The following is a 24,418-nucleotide window of genomic DNA, read 5'->3' on the forward strand; positions in this document are numbered from 1 at the left end:
ATCCAAGGTACAGAAAGAAAGACCTGTCGCCAAAAAGATATAGAGAGACCAGCTGTTATCAGTGGCATAATGCAAAATGATTGATCCTCATTCAAATATTGTTAATGTTCCCCGTGATCCAAATAAGCAAATTCGTAACCGCTCAGCAAAAGTATGCTGTTCACAACAACTCCTTAGTTTAATGACAGTGTAGGTCTAGTATTCTTAAAGTGTCTGAGTCTTTTATTAGCAATGACAGTGGGGTTTTTAAGAGGAATGTGTGAAACTATAACTGTGCAAATTGAGTTGTGCAAAGTAAATAACTTCTGCACTTCACAAAATTGTAACATTTCTGTATTTCGCCCAACCTTACCTACAGGTGAAGTTTTCATGCAACTAAACATATTTATGAAACCCACAAAAATGTTGTTATAGGAGAATTTCAAGCAATTTTTTTTCTAGCACTAATGGTAGGTTTTGCCTATTTTGTAATTTTGTGCCACTACTAAGTGGTGGTATGTGGCTGCTGCCTTTTGTTGCCCTGCGGAAGCACTGGTCCTGTGCATGTTATTCTAGAACAGCCAGCACATTGTAAGGATAGCTTCAGATGAGATCTCACGCTCATTAAAAAGGATGGTTGTTCTATTGTCACATGGAGTTTAGGGCTTCAGCCTCATTTGGCTTCTAATGCACATCTTGATGGCAGAGCGCATACTATCAGATGCAGTGTCTTGCACATCAAGTTAGGTCCTTTAGTCTTAGATGGTGTCCCCTATACACCTTGAAAGTTGGGTATTATAGTGCCAGATGTATTTGTGTACCATCATGAGCAATGTTCAAATATCGAAGCTCTCTTATGCATAACATGATTGCTTGGTGACTTCATCAGATGACACAAGATATGATGGGTGTCGTAACCTCAGAGTATTATCCACATTGTGAGGTTTGATTGCTGTTTCCTCTTCTAGAACCTCAAATACCTTATAAAGGCTGAGCTGCATCATCAGATCGAGCAGAATACATAATGTATGTCAGATAGTGTAAGTACAGATCTGATGTTGGGTGCACCACATGGGTTGCGTGTTGTAGTCCCAGAGAGTCTTATGCTTGTTATGGGACATCGGAGATTTGGATGGAGCATTAGTCTCATGTTCATTATGAGAATAAGGTGGTGTAGGGTGTTGTAGTTCAGGTATTCTCATGTTCATTGTGAGGGGTGAGTGTCTTAGGGTGTTATAGCCTCATTTGCTCTCATGTTTGTTATGAGGGTTGGATATGCTAGGATGTTGTAGCCTAAGACAGTTTCACGTCCACTATGAGGGTTGAGCGGCATTGGGTATTGTAGCCTAAGTTAGTCCAGTGTTCATTATGAGGCCTGGCTACATTAGGATATTGTCGCCTCTGATAGCCCCATATCCATTATGAGGGTTAGATGCTTCAGGGCATTGTAGCCCGAGTGTCACAAGGAGGACATATGTGGTACAGCAGCTTTCACTTCAGACAGGTGAGACTCCTAAGCTGAAGCTTCCAGCTGTTGTTGAGTGCCTAATACTGAACATATGATGGTCCTGGCTTCGAAAGATGTTTTAGAGGAGTCTCTATGGAAATGAAGTTACTTGACTTGCCTCAGTAGGCAAATACGTCAGGAGAGCAGTTAAGAAACCTTTTAGACGAGTAGTGACTAATCATGTAACTGATGAGAGCAGCAAAATTAAAAATTGGAGAACAGTAGAACAGCATGGAATAGGAAACAAGAACAGGAACTGGACAGGGAAAATATTGCTGGAAGGACTGGAAAGGCAGGTATTCATCAATGAGGAGGTTCTGACTCGCCCATATAAGCCACCCGTCTGAGAAAGGGATTTCTGGCAAGCTCCTTTATATAGATCTCTCGAATGTGGTCATGCGTAGAAAGGAGAGGAACTAGTCACTCAGTTCCAGAACCTCCAAGTATGTACTCTCCTAGCAGGAAACACAACACTGTTCTTCTGCACATGTTCCCAGTGAAGGCAGCGTCTTTCATGCCAATGACATAGCGCACTCGTAGTCTCTGCCAAAATCCCTATTGTCCATTTTTTTCACCGTTTGAAGACAGGTAAGTAATATATTGTACTCCAAAATTCCTGACACTTAGTTTCATGTTGCATCATGATGCTGTAGCCTCAGATTGTCCCATGTTCATCATGAAGGATGGATGTTGCAGGGTGTTGTAGCCACTCGTGTTCACTAGTAGGGTTGGGTGTGTTGGAGTGTTGTAGTATTGCATGGTCTAATGTCCATTGGTCAGAGTGGTGCCTCTCCTCAAACGAAGTCTCATGTACATCCTGATGGTGGGTGTTGTAGGCTCAGATGGAGTCTGATGCATGGTAATGAGGTGTGAGTCTGTAGAAATGTTTGTAGATTATTAAATGGCCCTGATAGGTGATGGAAGTTGCTTGCACAGTTTGTGAGGTAGAATTGCATCCTTCAGTCTGGAAGGAAAAAGTGAATTCCCTCTCTAGTTGATGTCGGCGAAGATCACTATTTAAAGTATAAGTGAATTGCTGGCCATAGATGAAGGAATGCTTGTACTTTTTGTTTCCTTGACAGGCACAAGACTTTTATGTTGAAATGAAGTGGGAGTTTACCAGCTGGGGTAAGTGAGCAGTAAGTTCAAGACATGGGGCCTCCTTTTGCACAGATCTAGGTCAGAGGAAGTTTGCTTTAGGTTTTTCCTCTGAACCTCTGCCTAAAACTATATCACATGTACATATTGCTGCACCAACAGCCTTCTACACCTAAACCTGAACTTACCCACTCTGCACTCCCTTTTACCTCAGCCTCAATATACATCACCTTGTAGCTCTACTACCCACCAGCCACCTCACTTCACTCTGAACCTACATCACTTGTATCTTCTCCTTTTCCACCAGTCCTCTTCAATCAAGTCTGAAATTACATCATATGTATTTACTGTCAATCCACCAATCTTCCTTACCTCACAATTAGTTTACTAGACCTACGCATAGTGCTGTAACCCCAGCCTTCTGCATTTCAGCCTGGACCTACACCACCTGCACCTCCTGGAGCAACACCAACCCTCTGCACGCACAACAACTTTATAGCCCGCTACACCAACACCACTCATCCCTTTACGTACACCAAATATACCCCTTGCTACACCACAACTGTATGGCCATTCACTTGGAATAAGGATGCATTCAGTTTGGGAAGGGCAGATGCTGACATTGGAATATGAACTACTTGACACAGGAAGATTCTGAACTGTTGACATGGGGACTTGTGGAGCAATGCTGGAATACTGGTACAGGGACACACAAACTCTGGGATGGGAAGACACAGGGACCCTAGAAGAGGGAATTGTTCAGACATGGATGTGGAGACTTGGTCACTGACACTGGGCTAAAAGACACAGACACTGACAGTGTGTTTAAACAGACAGGTGCCCTGGCACTGGGACAGGAACACATTAACTGTTGGACGGGAAAAAACTGGCACTAGAATAGGGAATTTTTCACACAGGGAGACTCTGACACTGGCACAGGCAGAAGTGATCGAAGTCATTTGGGTAAGAAGACACAAACAGAGTGACATTGACAGTGGGACTGGGGTACAGTGACACTGGGTCAGAGGCACACTGGGTCTAGTGCACACCGACATTGGGATAGTGACATGTGAATACTGGGGCAAGACCTCACTGAGACAGGGATGCGTTGACAGACACTAGAGCAAGGACTCAGTGACAAAGGAAGATTACTAAACTGGAACATGGAGACATTCTGACAAGAAGACACTGTTACTAGGAAAGTGTGGTGCCAGAGTGCCTTAGTCAGCATGTCACTTAATTGTAGTGTAAAATATAGTTTGCAAAAATATCCTGCCCCCTCCGCAGAAGTTAATAAAGAAAATCCACACCCAATAGACAATTGTTCTGTAAACAATGTTTATATGACACAATACTTATGTCAGACGGTACTCCTGTGAATAATATTAGGACATACAACAACTGGGACAACGTAATTGAGACTTAGGGCCTGATTTAGTGTTTGGCGGAGGGCTTACTGTGTCACAACTGTGACGGATATCTTATCTGCCAAAATATAAATCCCATAGGATATAATGGGATTCATATGTTGGCGGACAGGATATCCATCACCGTTGTGATGGAGAAACCCTTCCACCAAACTCTAAATCAGGCCCTAGACATATTTCACAAAATAAGGCCATAACCATTGCATTTCTGTGGAGAGGATCAGTAGTAAGTCCCAGAAGGGTCCCTTTCGGCTAGGGTTGGGTAAGCTTCAAATATTTCTTTAAAAGATGATCACCCTTTACTTCCCCCAACTTACTTCGTGGAAGGTGTCCACATAAAAGAGATCTTTTTGCAAAACATTTTGAAGAGACAATTCTTCTGTAATTGGTGAGGTTTGGTGGAATATTTCTACAGAAACTTTACTCTTAACGAGGGGCCCTTGCTCCCCCGCCAGCGGAGGCAGCTGCAAACCTTTACAAGGAAACAATAATAAACCGTGTTTATTATTGTTTCCTTATGAAGGGGCAGGGTCACGGGGGTGACGAGGAGTGAGGGGGAGTGCTGAACACATGTGTGTTTGGCTAGCCGTCTCGGGCGGGCCAAACACACATGCGCAGTAGGCTCTCTCCAGACCAGCAGCACAGTTGCTGGTCTGGATAGAGCCTGCACAGGCTCCCAGTCTGCCTGGGAGCGCCCTGGCTGGGCGCCTCCAGCCAATCCTGACGCTGCTCTGAGCAGCATCAGGATTGGCCACAGGGAATGCTGGGAGCCTGTGCCTGCCTGCAGCGAAGAAGGAGGTAAGTGTTTGCTTATTGATATTTTTTTATTTAATTTTTATTTCTACCGGAACCTCCCCTCCATGCAGCGAGAGCTGCGACTGCTCTTAGCAGAGCTTTTCTACCACTATTCGTCAGGTTGATTAAAAAGACCCTGAATAGTAATCAGAAGTGACTGAAAGATTGTGGTCAGGTGGTAGGTTATCACTTTGCATTTCACTACTTTCATTAAACCCCTTTGCAATCATTCAGAAGTTTTCAAAAATGTTGAGTTGAAAAATATTTAAAACTTCACCCATTTCTACTTTTGACTTAACAAAAGTATCTTATTGTTAGAATACCCTAAGGAGGCTTCCCTAGAGTCCACCGTTAAAGACCTTAAACACTCTGTGTATCAGTACTAAGAGTGCACTCTACAAATCTCAGCAGCAATGGGTGAAATAATCCTCTCTGGACAGTCATAGTTTGTGTGAGTGTAAATAAGCTCCACAGTGTTTTGGCTATACAGCGACACCTGCTCCCCGGACTGACTCACACAATTACTCAGGCATGCCAAGAAAACCTTAAAGGGCCAACCTTCCGTCTCGGACCAAGTCAGAAGGAAACACATGGAATATCAACTTTGATATTGTTATGTAGTCCTTAGAACATCAAAGATTTGGACAGAGCCCTCAAATCCTGTTACATCACCATTTTTCTGCACCTCAGTCTGAACGTGTTCACTGTACCAAACCTCCTATTGCAATTCCATTACTAAAGGACACACCATGCTGTTTCACCAGCCCATGTACCCCACTATCAACTTACAGCACCTACACCACTAATAGCGTGCTTTAAAATAGATAGTCAAATATCTCTGCACACACATCTTATTACCTATTAGCACCTTGAGCCTAGACAATTTGTAAAGTGTGGATTATCGATTATTATTATTATTGTTATTAATTATGATTGCAGCCTAATATTTCTTTCCCTTATGTTTCTTTCCTATCAGTACCATTGGTTTCCAAAATCTGTCCCAGTGACACATATCGAGTGTGGAAGAGTGGGCAGAACCTTAGAGTGGACACAACACTTCTAGGATTTGACCACATGACCTGGCAACGAGGAAGCCGCAGCTTCATCTTCCGGGGACAAGGTGGGTAGTTTTTGTTTCAGCTGCCTGTCTGACACTGTTCCTTCCTGCTTCCTTCAGTCCTGGTTTTCCATTCTATCTGTCTCTATCTTTCCTGCTGTCTCTCTATCCCTGTGGTCTCTCTTTCTCTCCCACTCGTCCTCTCTACTCTGCAGCTCCACTTTACCTCGTATAGACTTGGTTCCCCACGCTGCTATGAAGGATATGCACAATTGTTGATTCCTTTAAGGAAGCACTTGGCCTAGGAGACAGTAAAGCCAGTGCTCTCTCTTGCTTGGGCAACCTTTACATCCTGTGTCCACAAGAAACGCCTTGAACTGAGAATAGTCAAACCAACACAGCATGTTTTTTATGTCCTTCAGGGAAAGTAAGCCTTTCCACCAATGATGACCATATAACCCAGTTTTCCCAAGTTTTCAAGAATCATAATCCCATGCTTGTCTGCGAGCTATTCTGTGGAAACAAATCCCATGCTTCCTCCATTCGAACATTTCTATATGTTTTTAATGCACTGTTTGACAGCTTAGTGTTTAAATCACCAGCGATTAAAATATGATCAAGTTGTTTCTTGTCAGTTATCGCAAAATAAAGTCAAAGCGCTTTAGTAATCCTGCATTATAAATCAAACACAGGTGGACATACACATTAAACAGTAACCAACGAATGTCATCTTACTATATCACTTGAATTTATTAAAGATTGAGTAATTTAATGAAAACCTGTAAACAAGCAATCTCTTTACTTTCATGGACTCTTGTAAAACTTCTGGTGGAACTACTAAAAACAAAATAGTTTTCTATCTGGAAATTGCCCCTTTGCCATGGCGCCTGGAGGCAAATTATGGCCGCCTCTGATGTTAATAATGAGGCACCCTTCTGTTCACCTATGAAAACCCACGTCATGTTCCAAGAAAGGAACATTACATTATGACTAAAAAGACGGTGGAGCTTTGTCTGGGGACATACTTCCATTAAGTACTCTGGGGAGCCATGTTCCAGCTAATTAATATTTCTGTCCTAAGAATCTGGTTCTGATACAGCAGATAAATTTACCACTTTCCCATCTAGTCCGGAAGAGCATATAACCGCTGTCCAGGCAATGGAATCCCCTTTCCCGAAGGGCAGCTCCAGTACCTGTTGGTGCTTCGCGACAACTGAGTTAAGTGACTGTGTGTACATCAAATTCTCTACAAATGAAGAAATCACAATGTTTTGTATGGCAGTCTGACAGTCACCTTTGTCAGGGTATCCAGATACAAAGAAACGCCCCCAGAATATGGTCTGAGTTAAGAGTTGTATTCTCCAGCAGTTTAAGAGTGAGGATTCTCTGAAGCACCTGGCACCCTCCTAAATACTAAATATATTTATCAAGTAAATTAAAAGGACCATATAATGGTAAATCAAGAGTGATTGAAAGATTGTGGTCAGGTGCAAGGTTATCACTTGCCATAATATTAAATACATCCAGAGTATCTTTATTAGTATTATGCAAGGAAGTGGAAGCAAACCATCATCTAGATCCAGAAGAGTAAACTCCAGCAAACTCCAAAGGAGTTGGGCCTGGCTTGTTTAGCGCATACACAATACACCTGGACTAGGGAAGTGCCACGCCATCTTCCCAACTGAGGTCAGCTTTAGCTGCCTTCATGGGCGATTTTCCTCGCCCCTATTCATGGAATTGAAGGCTGCTGGAGTAGGTGGGTATTTTAAATGTCTTGATGAAGTGGAACCTTCGAGAAAAAGGATTGATTTGGAGGGAGAGGATTGAAGGGCCATACATAAAATGACATCCTTCTAGGTGTTTTTGAACTTTGTTATGCTAATCTTTTTTATTAGAATTCAGCTTTCACATAGTCATTACTGCATTTTAAATAGTTTGCTTTTTGACTAAAAAGAGTATAACCCGATATTCAATTACTTCATCTTCTTGCCTTGACAACCTTGCCCGGAGACCCTCATTAGTGGGCTTCTCCTTACAATTCACTGGGGCATCTCGTTCTTACCCAGTTCGTCACCTATGCCCCCTAGTGGCTTCCTTTACTCCTACCCCCACAGGACCACCCCTGCGAGGAGGGAGGTCGCAAGCCGCACCAAGCACCACCTTATTCTCCTGTGAGCACTCAGGGGCCACTGGTGCTGGCCTGTTCACCCACCCTCCTTCCTTTCTTCAAGGCAGTAAAACCTCCATGCTTGGAGCTCCTTTCTGCTCCACTCCGCACTCCTCTCTACCACTCTGACAGATGCGCTCCTGTCATGATGCTCAGTCTCCTCTTCCTCCACAAGAGAGAGGGTAAGGCGAGTCCAAACTCCAGCGGTGCTGGCAGCCCAGCGCCGCCGGCCTTGCTGTTACCAGCGGCATGCCAGAGGCTGGAGCGCGTGCGCAGAGCTCATTCCCCCTGTCTTGACCACTCTCAGGGCATCACTGAAGGCCACAGAGCACGGCAGGGACGAGCAAGCAAAGGGCAAGCAAACACTGTTGAAAGTGGGCCGGCGCCTGAGGCCTGTGCAGCAGCAACAGCAGCCAATGAGAGTGGAGCGCGTGCGAAGGAAGACAAGAGTACATCTTATTCCGAGAGACCATAGAGAGCACCTGCATGACTCATGTATCCAGTGCATGGCGTGGGCGGTTCCTCAGCTGCTCGTAGGTGGATTCCATAGAGAGCACTTCAATCAGGCATAACAATGACTTTCTGAGACTTGTCATGTGTCAAAGCTCTCACTTCTCTTCCCACCATCACACATCTAAGAGCAGCGACCTAACGAAAGATGAGAGCGCCACTCTGGTCGCTCATGCATGACGCCAGAATGCTTCCCAGGTAGGTCTCAATGCTTTTCTACACCCGTCCACTAAGGCGCCACCCCCACGGTGCACTGTGCCACCTCTCCTATAATGTTCTTCATGTTCCCCTCACGATTACGAAGCACTTCATGCACGCAGTTACTAAACACTTATCAACCTACAGTATTGTCTATATCTAGCTGTCAGGAACATTTTCTTTTTTATTGACAGGATAGTTGCTGTCCACCCTTAGGGATATCTTTCACATGCTCCATCACCTGACGACTTCAAATGCAAACACCCTTTACATTCCGTACCTTTGTAGTGATGATGATTTCAAATGCATTTGCCACTCATGACTGATTTGACCTGCTGCTGTTCACCAGTGTATGTATAAGCTACATGTGTATTATTATACTGCTGGCATCAAATGTATTCATAAACCTCGCAAACCCACACCTCTTGCAAATATTCTGCAATTGTATTTATCAGTTCATCTAAATGAAACTATTTAGAACAGCACTTGCACCAACTTCCGGGGTCTAGCAGAGTGACATAATACTAACAAATAAAGGTCTCATTCCTGCTGATTTGGAACATCCATTAAGACACGTCCTTTTTATTAATTTTTTCTGTTTTTCCATGCTGTTTTGTCCTCTTTGTGACTTTCGTTTGTGGCATCTCTTGGGATATGGGCACCAGCAGTGTAGCAAGCGAGCTGTACAGGAGAGTGCTCAAGCTCTCTGTCAGGGCGGCTTCCTTCACTGTTTCCCTCTCCTGGGTGCTACTTATATGAGTCATTTCTTATGCACTGACAGGGCATTATAACATATATGTTTATGTCTCACTGTTCCTGTCGGATTGTGTTTGCCTATGTTTGTGTCTGTGCCTACGTTCTTTAGGATTCTCCTCTCCCATACATCATGCTTTGTGCTCTTTATCGGTCCCTGCACCTATATTCCGAATTCCCCTACAGCGTCTATTTCTTGCTGTCCTACCTCACATTTAAGGAAAACCTTTTCTTAATTCCAGTTCTGTCAAGCTGCTTTTCATGCCTTTTATATCCCTTCCCTTGGTAATAAATCGTGTTCTGTATTGTTGCTCTTCTGTCTATCACTGATGCTTTTTGTTGCCCTGCACTGAAGAAAAAACAGCTATGTTTAACTTTTTCCCATCAACAAGACTCAAGAGAGGTCGACAGATGCCAGTGGGACTGGACCAGTGCACTGTTCACTGTGCATCCACTGAGAGACACCTCAATGCCACACTGTGGGGTATGCAAATTAACCTCACTGCAAAATACTTACATCCTGCCCCTAAAGTAGGTTAGACTCAAAGAGGCACCTGCTTATGAAGGGGGGAAAGCCCACCCACACAATCATCTGTTAGCTTCAATAGATCCTCTTGGTTTGAACTTTTCAATCAACTATGAGCCCATCATCAGGCAACCACAAAGACGTGCACAGGTTGTCATTCAGAGCACACATGGGTTTATGTTGTGATCCAGCAAGACAGGAGAGCAGCTTCTGGAGACCAACACACAGGAGAGGGATCTTTGGATTATGTTATGCAATCACCCAAGTATTTACAAACTGTTTAAGAAGGAGATAAGAAGTGCCAGAAAAATGTTGAGTGACACTTGATACACATGTCCAGCAGGGAAAGCAAGGGGTTTTACCACTGTAGCCGGTTACTGTAGTGTCTTAGAACTCTAAGCCCCCGCGACTATGGATGGACTTATAAAGGAAATTACGCAATTGATCTGAGAGGTGTCAAGGTGTGGTCTTTAACGGTTACTGGGATATTCATCATTGTACGCTGATGAGTAAAATCGTTAACTACAAGCTCTGTGTGTGGTGTGTTCTTGTGCATGCTACCGGGCTGGGGAGGACGAGACAGCTACTGTGCCCAGTTCTGGAGATTACTTTTAAAAAGGCATGAAGGGACAAGGAAAGTTCAGAGGAGGGTAACTAGGTGGTGCAATGTCACTACCAGAAAGGATAGGAAGAACTTGCATGGATTTAACATCAGCATACCACGTAGAGATGAGACGGGACAGATACGATAGAGACACTGAGATAGTGTAAATACAATAGAGAAGGGAGCATCTGATATAGAAGAGTTTGGAGGCTCCTAGTAGAACTTGTTCTGCACAGAAAGGGTGATAAGCACCTGAAAATACTTTGTTTTACAGCAGCTGGCACAAATACCAGACAAAGACTCCTGACAGTGGCACATGGAAGTGACCAGTCACAGTGGGGAACAAAGGTAGATTTAGAGGTAGGCAAGCAGTTTGTCAGAATTTCATGGTCAGAAATGTATTCTGACATAAATATTGTGTCCTACATATTGTTTAGATAAATATTCTCCACCAAGTGTAGATTTTCTACTATTACTCCACACCTGCCAACGTAAAAATATATTTTACTGCCAATGTTCTAGTGTGTTTTCACATTCCTTAATGGAATTGAAATCAGCACTCCAGAGCCTCCAAAGACAGCTGGAAGGCCAGTTCAGCAGTGGGTTCCAGCTCAGCTTTACTGCTACTGTGAGATAGCAGCTCCTCATTGTGTAAGGTGGCAGGTCAGTTGGAAAAAGAACTATCAAACTAGTTGTGCCTTGGATGAGGGGTCTTATCTACTGTCACTGTTATCCGTATATCTTTATAAGAAGGCACAGCTAGGCATTCACAGGGCTTTTTCCTAGATTTCACAACCTATTTGGGCATTAAACAATAAACAGAATAGTCAAGTTTGCGTAAGGAATCCCCAGGGATGGAGGCATGATAATTTTGTTGAAACATGGAACTCAGGTTGGCCAAACTGATTTTCTTAATGTTTTTCTGTTCCTCCCACAGACACATGTGCAGTGGTGATGGAGATTGATCACGACCGCAGAGTGGTCTATTCTGAAACACTTACACTGGTGTCTCAGGACCGGGAAGTCCTTCTGGCTGCTGTGCAGCCCACTGAGGAGCAGGCCATGACCCGCCTCACCGCACCTGTAGTCACTACCCAGCTCGACACCAAGAACATCGCCTTCGAAAGGTACAGGAAGACCAAGACACAAGAGCCTATAATGAGACAAGCTGGGAATGAAAGAAACTGTGTATGCCTAGCTTGTGCGAAGGCTAGTACTTGCTGGAATGAATTACTCTGGAAGAATATAGATGGTATGCAAGAATAGCATGTGGGAAATATCTATGTGACAAAGTATTGTAGCCTAAATATTGAGGACCAAAATATTGAGAAGGTACGTAAATATAGGTAAGTATAGATTTACTATTCTTAACTCCACATCTGCATACCCTGAAGATTTATATTGACAAGGTACATGAAAGTGGAGTTAAGTGCTGTAAATATATAATTACAGATATATACTTATGTTCGCCATGTATTGGTTCTCAATATTTAAGCTGCAATATTTTTGGCACATCAGTATTTCTCACACAATGTTCAGGTAGTATACCAGAGTGTTTAAATTTTCAAGAGGGGATTTTGGGACAGTTAACTAAAGAATATGACTCAAGTGATGGACAATACATTGAAGAAAACTAAAAAGAAATGGAATGTGCTCAGAGTAATATATATGGCTCAGATTGATTTGCAATTTCCGTTTATTGCTTTTGTTCTGTGCAAAGGAGATACTCCATATCTTGTGGGTATGTCGAGAGGTGAGTCACAAGCTTGTGCTAGACCACGACTTAGGAGAGGGGTTGGACTCTACCTTCACAAGTCAAGCAAATTCTGATTTGCACATAGTTGGTTATCATGTGTATTGATACAGGCGAGTACTACCTATGGAATGGAATGTGGCTAAAGTTATTACCAGAGTTTTAGATTAATTCAAGTATGTCCATCCATCAATAACAACATTAAAGTGTAACAGGAATGAGTGAGACTCTATAAAAGTTTATGATGTCAGTAATGTACAGAGTAAATCATACTGTACAGATGTGTGCAAGGCCATAATATTTGATGGGTGAAGCTCTATAAATGTGTATGGTACAGTGCTGTGGGAAATTAGTGATTTTTGAGAGGGCAGAGGTATATTTCTTTCTCCGTGTTTTATTCATTGATTTTCTCTGGCAGAAACAAATCTGGTATACTGGGCTGGAGAAGTGAACGAACAGAGACTGTGAATGGTTATGAGGCCAAGGTAAGACTCTCTCGCCATCATTGGTCCAGGCTTTGACCACCAAAATGAGGCCCGGCAATGTTTAATATAAGTGACTGGTTGTACAAAGACCACCTAGCACTGTAGGATGAATGGGACAGGTGGCAAATCCTGAATACTAGGGAAACTCCTACAGGCATTGAGACCTGCATACGTAACACACAAGGATGTAACTACTCCAGCACTTCCCAACATGTGAACATCATATTGCTCCAAGTAGCTGGAGCACACCATCAGGGTCATGGGGAGACACCGCTTACGTCCTTGCCTTTTGGAGGGTGCTTCATAAATCAGATGACTTACTCATTCTTTGCATGTGGGTTGGAAACCAGTTGAAGGAAGCACCGCCTCTCTAGTCGTTATTCAGAACTGAATAAGGCTTTTCTAACAAGGAGTCATCACAGCGAGGTGATTGGGTTTTTTAGGGAGGAAACCTTGGGTGATGTGGACCAGCAGGGTCATCGACGGCTGTGTGCTACCACAGAGGGTGGTACTGGTGATTTGGAAGTAGGCCAACAAGTGTTAATATCAGATCCATGTTGGGTTAGATGGTGGAGGCCTCCTGGTAAGCAAGCCATGTTTGGGTGGCACTTTCTTTCCCAAACTGTTAAGTCTTAGTCTGTGCAGAGGTTTCAAATGAAACAGAAGTTTGTGCTACATCTCTTGACACTAACCACTATATCCCTTGGAACAGGTCTATAGCGCTTCCAACGTAGAGTTAGTGACCAGGACACGAACAGAGCACCTGTCAGACCAGCACAAAGGGAAAAGCAAAGGTAAGCAAAGGTGTATGTATAATGCGCACTAAAGGGATTCCCACGTTTCTAGCTATTATTCATGTTCCCATATAAGGTAGAAGCATAGTGAAAGACACATGTTTCCCTAAAGACAGTACCAGTTGGCCAAACTATTGAGCCACGATTATAAGTTAGGTCTGGTGCTTAAGCACAAGAGGAAGGGTATTTAATGTAGGCAGATGTATAGGATAACCACTGATTGTGTAAAGTATTTACATTTAAATAATTATACTTAAATGTAAGTGTGTCTTATGTGGAAAGAATGAAAATCTGGACTTAAGTTAGCCTTCCTTGAACTACGTTGTACCAATCAACACTAGAATACATCTTTCCCCTTAAGGAATATTTCTACCAGAAACGATTGCACAAATTTACAGATATAGATGTGTCATAGCTGTATTGTGTTTGGCAGAAGCTCTATTAATAACCCTATTTCATACCATCTAATTCACTGAGGAGCTTCTTTCTACCCGAATCCTCACTTTGACTCACATTTAGTATTTTTCTCTTTATTCTCCCTCTGTGTTTTATTCTGACTTTACCATCAGGCCCGTATCTCACTGCTTCATTCCCAGGTTTTATGTTGGGCATTTTGACAGCCAGAAAATAAATGAACAATAAATATTCTGAAAACAGGATCTTCGAAGTCAGTGACTTCCCTAAATCAGAAATTCAATGCAGGACCTTTCAGATAAGAACGGTTGCATCCTTAAAGGGGCCTTGCTCAGCGAGAGGCTTTATGCTTCTGGCCGATATCACGACTGAATGAAATTTTAGTGGTCCTTCACAAATTTTAGCATGGGTCAGGGGAGTAATTTTGCCATGGACTAAAGGGTGTTTATAATGTCACTTCCAGCTAAGGAACCTTAGAAGTATGGTTTCACAGACAGATTTTTCTCTTGAACGAGTCACCCCCTATTTCATATGTCCGGAATGGCATTCTTACAAATTCCATTGGCTACTCTATCTTCAGTTTGATACTACTTCCTATTCTTTTTTCAGATTAAGGAAGTCAGTCTGATATTTTGAAGCATGGAAATATTTAGGCTTAAAGTTAGTTCCACATCTAGAAATAGATATGCATCCCTTTTTCTTTCAATAAGTGAACTAAAGCGCTGCTTCCCACTTTAGCAAAAATGCTGGTTTCCTCTTTTTTATGCAGGCAGTAAAACTCCTCTCCAGTCCTTCCTGGGAATTGCTGAGCAGCACGTTGGGCCTAACAATGGGGTAAGTAAATACGGCTATATTGAATCATTCTTCACCCAATGAGGAATTTAAAGAAGATTCTCATAGACATTAAGACAACCTGACAATGAAAAGATGGCCACACTGACAGATTTACGATCTATGGACATACAGAAACAAAAACACAGACAAATGGTCCAATTGTGTTGATGTCACAAGTTTTTTTATAAACTACACACAATCATTCCCTGCTTTCTTTACATACAAACAATATAAACAGCTAACTTGGCTGAACATATAGAACTATAGATTGGTAACTATAACCAACAGAGATGTTTTTCTTTGAGAGGTTCTGAGTGACCTCATGAGTGCAAAGCTTGAGTTGTCTGTGGCTTTACTAAAAATCCTGAGGTGAAAAACATCTGTGTTATTCACTTTTCCTCTGTCTATGATTTTATGTTACGTATGGATCTCCAAATCATTATGCCTCGGTTTTCAGCTACTACACAGAGGAGTAAAGTAATGAGCTGCCATTTGGCCTCCACCATCTGTGTCTTCCCTTTTTCTCTCCTCCCAAATCTGTGCTCTCTACTCTCAATCAGAGGAGAGAGACAATCACGCTTTGAAGGGCTCTGACACAGCCTTCTCAAAGCATCCTGGGATTCCTTTATGATGTATCAATAGTGGGTAACAACTTTTGTGTCTCACTGTTGCTTTGCCACTGTAGTGAATAACCAGGTCTAGAATCTGATATTCACGCTAGTGGCACTCAATGAAATCCATACATACAATCCACAGTAATAAAGTAGAGTCAGAGTTTTTTTTCAAGCATGTGAGACCAGGCTCTGATTTGAGATCAGCTTGGAACATTTAGAAGGTCGTCAATAAGTGGGCCTACACCCTGCTGTTCTGATGATGAATTGTTGAAGTTGGTTTCCAGAGTTCAGTGGTGTAGGTTTCAGCATGTTGTGTATGCCCCTGGATATAGGCTAGTTCATAGATATATTTGGAGGTGCTACTATTTCATAGCAACTTCAGGCTTCTCACTTACTCAGTGAAAACATTTTTAATTGCTTATCACCTGTGGTTTTCCTGTAAGTTTTGATTTGAATTGTTTCCATACTTCCTAAGTAAGAGAGGTGCGTGTGCATGTGTGTTTTTCAGGATAGCACTTGGCAGTTGGATATCAGATGGGTTAGACCTAGAATACTTCCTGTGGTTTCATGTGTCTTTTTGCCTCTGCTTCCTGTGTTTTGACTGTGTGCTGGACTTTGTTTTTGCTGTTTTTTTATTACTCTGGGCACTTTACCACTGCTGACCATTGCTAAAGTGCAAGCGCTCTCTGTGTAAACTGTATGTGTAATTGGCTTTTCCTTGATTGTCATTATTTACACTAAAGTACACTAGAGATGCCCAGGGCCTGTAAATCAAATGCCATTAGTGGGCTTGCAGCACTGATTGTGCCACCCACATGAGTAGCCCAGTAAACATGGCCCAGACCTGCCATTGCAGTGTCTGTGTGTGCAGTTTTGAAATGCCAATTCAACCTGGCAAATGTACCCAGCTGCCAGGCCCAAACCTTCCCATGTACATGTAAGGCATCCCTAAGGTAGGCCGTAGGTAGCTCTAAGGGTAAAGTGCAGTGTATGTTAAAGGTAGGACATGTACTGATGTGTTTTACATCTCCTGACAGTGAAATACTGCCAAATTCAGTTTTCACTGTTGCAACTCTCATCACTTAACATGGGGATTGCCTTTAAATACCTCTCAAGTGCAGTTTCCCATTGGGAGCAGATAGAGATGTGGAGTTTGGGGTCTCTGAGCTCACAATTTAAAAATACACTTTTTGGTAAATTTGTTTTTTAGATTGTCAGTTTGAAAATGCCACTTTTAGAAAGTTGTCATTTTTTTGCTTAACTATTCTGTGCCTCTGCGAGCTTGTGGAATAAACGTCTGGGTCAGACTGATGATTAGGCTGTTTGTGAATTCCCTCTAGACAGTGACACAAAGGGAGCTGGGGTGTAGCCTGCATATCCTGATGAGTCTCCCGGGCTAGAGTAGGGAAGGATGCAATGCAGACTCCAACCCGTGACGTGTGTCTGGAGCCAGGCCAGTGCAAGGCAGGATCTTGTGAACAATAGAAACTTTACATTGAAGGTTGCCTACTTCAAAGGCAGAATGGAGTATAAGTAGTGGACCCAAAAAACAAGATTTTTAGATTACTTCTGGGTCAAGAGGAACCTCAGGCAAGAAGAAGAGCTGAAGATCTGGACGAGGAGTCCTGCCCCTTTGCCTGTGAGTGTCCTTTGCTGGATTAACCTGCATGTGCTGCTTCTGCCTGAGAGGGGCAAATACTGGACTTTGCTGTGTTTTCCTGCTTGTGAATTGTCTCCAAAGGCTTGGACTGAGCTTGCCCCCTGTTCTGAAGTCTCAGGACCATCAAAGACTTCCTCTGCCAGCACCTGGACTCTCTTGCTGAGACTCCTACCCTGCCAAGTGGTGCCCAACCCAGTCGCAGAGCTCTTGAAAGGAGAAGCTGGTGGAACCAAGACTGAAATCCACACACAGGAGCCAAGCAGGAGAAAAATCGACGCAGCACCTGCTTGGCGGCTGAAAAATCGATGCAGCACCTGCATCGCAACTAGAAAATCAATGCAACACCGGCTGGCAGCTGCCAAAATCGACACATCACTCACGCAGCGCGGCTCTTCACCACCGTGCACCGGAATTTCACACGCATCATCGCTTGGCAGCAAAATCACTGTGAACCCGCTCAGATCTGAGGTGGCCAGCCCGGAATTCGATTCATCACTCTTCTGCAGGAGAGAAAAACTACGCATCGCCTACCCGACTGGAGAAGAAACGACGCACAGTCTCACTTGCAAGTAAGCAATCAACGCATTGCTGACTTTTCCTACGCATGCTCGTCAATTTGGCTTTCTTTTTTACACAAACCAAATACTTTGTGTAAAATCAACGCATCCATTGATTTCTATGGATTAAGACTCTTTTTACTTTAAAAATCATAACTTTGCTTGCGTATGTTGGGTTTTCGTCGTTTGGTTCTTGTTTGATTTAAATAAATATTGGCTATGTTTTCTAAACTGATGTTGTTTCCCTTTTGTAGTGTTTTCACTGTCTTACTGTGTGTGTTATTACAAATACTTAACACATTGCTTCTGAGATAAGCGTGGCTGCTTGTGCCAAGCTACCAAGGGGGTGAGCAGGGGTTGTCTTAGGAGTGTTACTCCCTTACCCTGACTAGAGTGAGGGTCCCTGTTTTGACAGAGTGCAAAATGACTGCCAAACAGAGACCCCAATTCTAACAAGATGAATGTAGGCTAGCGTAAATCAAAAATAAATTTGAGTCTCACTGGTGACTTGTGACTGTGTAGAGTAGTAAACCTTTGGTCCCTGGGTCTCTTCAACAACTTCACTTATAAAAAAAAACCTTTATGCAGACAATTACATTATCAGCATGATCATCTATGAACCTACAATTCAATGTTTTTGCGTTGGTTAGAGACATGGTGAAATTACATGAACTGTAAGCTGGAACCAAACAATTCTCATTATTACCTGTGTACCATACACTTATTCTGGGTAAGATTTCCACTCCAGACTCAAGAAACAGCTAGAAGCCAACATGAGGAAGACTAGCAATTCTCCAAGTGTAATAAAATGAGAATCTGAATTTCATTAAAGACACGGAGGCTAGCATTATACAAAAAATATCCTTTAATGCCACTCAAAGCAGCAGTCCTCTAAAGAACACAAAAGAACAGTCTGGATTAGAATCTTTAACAAATAAACAGTCCTTGAACAGAATAATTTTTCTCTTTCAATTGCTAACCAAACTTCATCTTGAAATTCCATATCCCGCATCATCTGGCCAGTACACTGGATTCATTGCTTGTTCTCTAAAATCCAAAACACAAAATGTTAAACTCATCCTTTAACAATTAAACATTCAAAAGATGACTTTTCAAGACATCAACCACCTTAAAAATTGATTCTCAGTAAATATAACATCCCTTACACTTAACAAATCATGCTCCCTTTTATTTCTAATTTCTTTTATTATTTTTCTTTTTACTTTTAGACACATTCCTTTATCTTACTATAAGGGAGCAGAGGGTGGGATAATACTAGCATCCCTGTCTTTAATGAAATTCAGATTCATTAGACTTGGAGAATCGCTATTTGATTACAAGACCGGAGGCAATCGTTATGCATGTAGGTAGCCCTCCAATACCACATCAGACATGTGTTCAATCGGCTTATAATAGTGGTTTACAAAAGTTTGAGCATTAGATCAATCGGCACCTAGTATGTCTTTCAAAAACGCCTTATTGGCCATTGCACCTCTCATTGGATAAGGATAAAACTGTTGTAAATCTATACCTGCTGCCTGCATTGTCCATCTGATCCATCTGGCTATAGCTGATGTAGACACTGCCTTAAAAGGCTTTATTAAAGAAATTAACAACTGGTTCACTCCATCAGGACTTACATCTTGAGTTATGCACTCATATTCCTTCAAACACCTTACTACACAAAGCTGTTTACAAGAATCACATTTTGGGTAAAAAAATAATTCCAGCATTGTCTTAGTTTTTTTGTTATTTCATATGTCACTCAAAAGGGATCATAAAATATATTACTTATCTCCAAAGTCTTCACATCAGAAACTCTGCGACAGGATATTAAACACAACAAAGAAGAAAGTTTCCTTAGCCTAATACTCTTCATCACTCTACATGCCAGAACGTTGTTACCTAAACTCCACCCACCCACCCACACATGACCTGCAGAAACAACTGATCTATAACAATTAGTGGTCATGTAAGACAAACCCTTCTCAAATTGCTCCCCTAAAAAATTCACCACATTCTCAACAGGTGCTTCCATGGGATCCAAGTCCCTTTCCATGCTCCAACAAACCCACTTATTCCAGATTCATTTGTACCTGCCTCTAGTACCTAGAGCCCACGACTCCTCCAGTAATTCCTTAGCCTTTCCCGAAAGGCCTGACACTGCAGAGATCCCCTGACACTCTCCAGACAAGAAGGTTAAAACCCCCACATGGGATGCTCTTCCCCATCTTCGTTTCCCAACAGACCTGGATTCGTTGGCACATAGAAAAGAATCTTGCATGCCATTTCCAACAACATTGGAAACCACACCTGAGACACCCAAAAAGGAGTTACCAGGACCAATTGACACGTTTCTCTCCTCACTTTCTGCAGAAACCTCTGAATCATTGCAAACGGAGGAAAAGCATATCCTCTCAACACTGACCAATCTTGTTGAAATGCATCAACTGCCAGAGCCCTCAGATCTAGAAGCCAACTGTAATAATCTCAGAATCTGACAAGTTAACCTGCTTGCAAACAGATCCACCCCAAAGGACCCCAAATATCCTGTATTTTCAAAAAAATATTCCCTGCAAAGTTTCCAATCCTTAATAATCTTTCAAATACGTTGAATTCCAATCCGCAAAAACATTGTCTGTGCCAGGCAAATGTTCTGCTCTTAAGCTGATCTTCTGTTCTAGACAAAAAACCCAAAGCTCCTTCGCTAAATCTGACAGCACACAGGATCAACACCCCCCTAATTGATTGATATATGTCACCGCAGAAACAATGTCCAACTTTAACTGCACTGTGTTGTTCCTCAAAATGCTTTTGAAACTTGTGAGAGCTTTTAAAGCTGTCTTCATTTCTTAGCAATTGATATGAAGATTCTTCTCCATCTCTGATCATAAACCACCAGTGTCCCGTGCACCCAAAAGGGCACCCCATCCTGAAAGACTTGCATCCGATTCCAAAAGAAAATCCGGCATGCCTCCAAAACTTGCACACCCATTCCAAACCTCTAGATTGTTTAACCACCAAATCAACTCATCCTTCGTCTCAAAATTTAGAAAAATGTTGTCGCCATACCACAAACCTGACTGCAGAGCCCTTGCCTTTATCCTCTGAAGAGCCCGATAATGCAATGGGCCTGGAAAAACTGCGTGTATTGAGAGCAATAGAGGTTCCAATAACCTCACCAGTTCCCTCAGTGTTATCCTTTCCTTTCCTAACACATAATGAACTTCTTTCCTTATCTTCTTCACTTTACATATTGGCAAACATAGGGGGTCATTACGACCCTGGCGGACATCGGTATTTTGGGGAAGGTACTGCCAACAGGCTGGCTGTGCCTTTCACCAAAATATGACATTGGCGGTTTGGCTCAAGCCAAACCACCAATATCCCACTCCGTCCGCCAGGGCGGTAACAGCCGCCGGGCTGGAGACTTTGGTCTCCAGCCAGGCAGCTGTCACAATCCCACCCATGGGATTATTACCCCGCCTACCGCCATGGTTTTCATGGCAATCTTACTGCACTCTCAGTTCCAGGGAATACCTTTCCTGGCACTGATAGGGGTCTTCCCCGCCCCGTCCCCCTCCCCGGAGTCTTCCCCCACCCTCTCCCTTCTATCCCCCTGACATACACACACCTACACGCGCAAACATACACACTCATTCACACACGCATACCCACATCCACCCGTGCATGCATACATACATACACACACACCGCAACACACACTAACATACACTGAAGCACACACGCATTCACAACACACAACATACACTTACATCCATTCATTCACACACGCATTCCACACGACTCACACCCGCATGCACGCCTACAACAGACACACACACACACCCACACACACACACACAACACCCCCTCCCCTGTTGGAGAACCCGACTTACCTGCTTGCAGGGGGTCCTCTGGCAGGAGACGGGACGCGGCGCTGCTGCCAGCAGCAGCGTCCGCCAGCATAACACCGCCAGGCCGTATCATTGGTCATGATATGGTCGGCGGTGTTCTCCTGGCGTGGCGCTGCTGCTGGCAGCAGCGCCACCTTACCGCCATGACCGTAGCCGGAATTCTGGCTGCGGTCATATTATGGTGGACGGTAGGTAGCCACGGCGACAGTCTTTTGGAGGCCATTGCCGTGGCGGTAGGCAGAATTTTCCGCCAATGTTAAAAATGAGGGCCATGGTGTAACTTTTGTTGTATCTATTGTGAACCCTAGGAACTCTAAACTCTGCAACGGAATTAAAACAGAATTTTCCAAATTCACCAAGAAACCCAAGGTCTCCAGTAGACTCTGAGTCATTTGCACATCCTTGAGGAGCTGATTCACATTCCGCAACATAATTAAAATGTCGTCTAAATAAACAATCATTCTCCTACCTCTTTCTCTTAGATAAGAAACCACTACCCTCCTGACCTTGGTGAAACACCATGGTGCTGAAGATAGGCCAAAAGGAAGACAAGGAAACTGAAAGAACTGTCCTTTCCACTGAAATTGTAGATATGTCTGACTGTTCTTGCCCATTTGGGATAGTAAAGTAAGCATCTTTAAGATCCAGCTTCACCAACCAATCGTTTTTTAGAAGCATATCTCTCAAAAGATGAATACCCTCCATCCTGAAATGCCTGTAAACTAAAAACCTGTTCAAATTCCTTAAATTTATTACAGGCCTCCATACTCTGACCTTGTTGATACTAATGGTCCTTTCTGTAATAGAATCAAAATGTTTTTTTCCTACCAATTGTTGTTCCTTGTCCAAATATCAACGTTTGGACGTTCTGCTTTTATATGGAGATTCTAAAAATTCTATTATATAACCTTGAGTTACCTCTAATACCCAATCCTCTTGCGTAATTTTTTTCCCATTCTTTCTAAAAAACCTTAAACGACCTCCTATCTTTTCTTGGAAAGAACCAGAAGTAAGCACTGTACTCACCTTGAAATCCCACAGATCCATGTCCTTGAGGGCCGTACCTCTACCTCATTGATCTCTACACCTTTGTGGGTAAAAACTGGAATATGCTTCTCCTTGGTAACTTCATCCTTTTTGACCAAACTGTGACTTTTGCAATCCATGGCCAGCAGAAAGTCCCCTTCTGCCGGCCCTTCCAAAAACACTTCCACTAAACATTTTCCTCACATTAAATTAGGCTTTGTCCAAAATCATAAACAGCGTTACATATTTACCTATGTTTCTTTAACAAGGTTTCTCCAAACAACAAGCCTTTTGGATCATCATTAGACTCTTTGTTAGCTAAATCACTGATGATTTTCATCTAGACTGTTTTCCGTCTTTCTGCAGTCAAAGCTGCATTAGCGTTTCCCCAAAAAATCAGAGCCCTTTGACTCCATCCCCTCACTAATTCCTAATCTACAGGGCTTTCATTCAAATAAGAGTCTTCTGTCATATCAAGTATTCGAGCCCAATGCCCAAGAATATCTAAAATGTTATCTTGAACCTTAAGGGATCTCTCCAGCGTTCTAGGATCCCTACCATCTTAAATAAGAAGGCAATCAACTCTGGATCCAAATTTGTTGCAAAACAAACCTTGCCTTAAATTACTGGCCTTGAACTTTTTGCCCTCAAAATACTCCTCACCTCCTTTTATAAGGAGGTCCATATCCATTTCTTAACAAACTGATATACATGGTCCAACAGTCACCAGTCCACACTTTGAGGATGGCGGATATGAAAAGGTGAAAACATTTCTTTACCCAGAGGATTTTTAACCACATCCTTAGACTTAGAGGTACCCTCGCCCACTACAAATAACTCATCTCCATCCTCAACCTCGTCATGTAAATCAAAAATATATATTTATCAAAACTCTCCTCATCTCTTTCAGAAAAATCCTCTTTCATCATCTTATCTCTACGTGAGAATATCTGTTTTGCATTGCCGTGGACACCTCTTCTATTTGTGCCACCACGGACACCCTTCTTCAATCTTGTGCTGTGAAGGACACCTTTTACCATTATGGTGCTATGACCAACACTCTTTTCTGAGCCCTTCATTCAAGCCCTTATTCAAGCGCTTTGTTTTCATTTTCTTTTTACCTTGTTTTTCAATTTTTTTCTGTGTCATTCTCAGACAAAGACCAAAACCCATTATCAGAATGGCATCTTTTCTTATCTTGGTTCATAACCTTCAATTCACTCTGTATCAATCTTTTCCCATAATCACCCCCACTTAACACCTTAAATTCTGTTATGTAACTCCTCCAATCCAGTTCAACAAGAACTACTGACCAAAAAAACAACTCCTTCATGCACATGTATGCTGCCACCTTCCGACAATAACACTAAAAACTGTCATCGGAATCACGATAAACGTGCTAGCACATCTTGTATAGTGGACAATGTAATTTATCCCAAAAGAAGATGGCACCCAAATCTTGCGTGTTGAGAAAAAAGTTGTTCCCAACAAACTTTCTCTATTCTGCGAGACGAGGAAGTGTGCTCTCACATCGTAAGGCAATTCCAATGCGTTCCATATAGCGGGTTCGGCTCGAACGTATGTGACTGCCACCTGATCCAACGGTCAGGTAAGATTAATAAACCTTAGTTGAAATACTGTCAACCTGCACACTGACACCGCATAAAATCCTGCAAACACACATTTCCTCAAAAAAATAATATCAATCATCCTACAAATGCTAGAAAAACAATATGCTTCAAA

General features: G+C 42.7%; 1 protein-coding gene across 3 annotated transcripts in view; it reads left to right on the forward strand.

Moving 5' to 3' along the window:
• The window catches only part of ANKRD13B (ankyrin repeat domain 13B), a 353,565-nt gene that overhangs the window by 220,340 nt on the left and 108,807 nt on the right, over window positions 1–24,418 (forward strand). For all 3 annotated transcript variants that reach the window (XM_069226255.1, XM_069226253.1, XM_069226254.1), the window contains exons 4-9: window positions 2,569–2,614; window positions 5,783–5,926; window positions 11,559–11,748; window positions 12,793–12,859; window positions 13,572–13,653; window positions 14,837–14,901. In XM_069226255.1, coding sequence (XP_069082356.1) covers window positions 2,569–2,614; window positions 5,783–5,926; window positions 11,559–11,748; window positions 12,793–12,859; window positions 13,572–13,653; window positions 14,837–14,901 — 594 coding nt within the window. The remainder of the gene's footprint in view (window positions 1–2,568; window positions 2,615–5,782; window positions 5,927–11,558; window positions 11,749–12,792; window positions 12,860–13,571; window positions 13,654–14,836; window positions 14,902–24,418) is intronic.

This window comes from Pleurodeles waltl, chromosome 3_1 (assembly GCF_031143425.1).
Source record: "Pleurodeles waltl isolate 20211129_DDA chromosome 3_1, aPleWal1.hap1.20221129, whole genome shotgun sequence".
In the NCBI taxonomy this organism is placed as follows: domain Eukaryota; kingdom Metazoa; phylum Chordata; class Amphibia; order Caudata; family Salamandridae; genus Pleurodeles; species Pleurodeles waltl.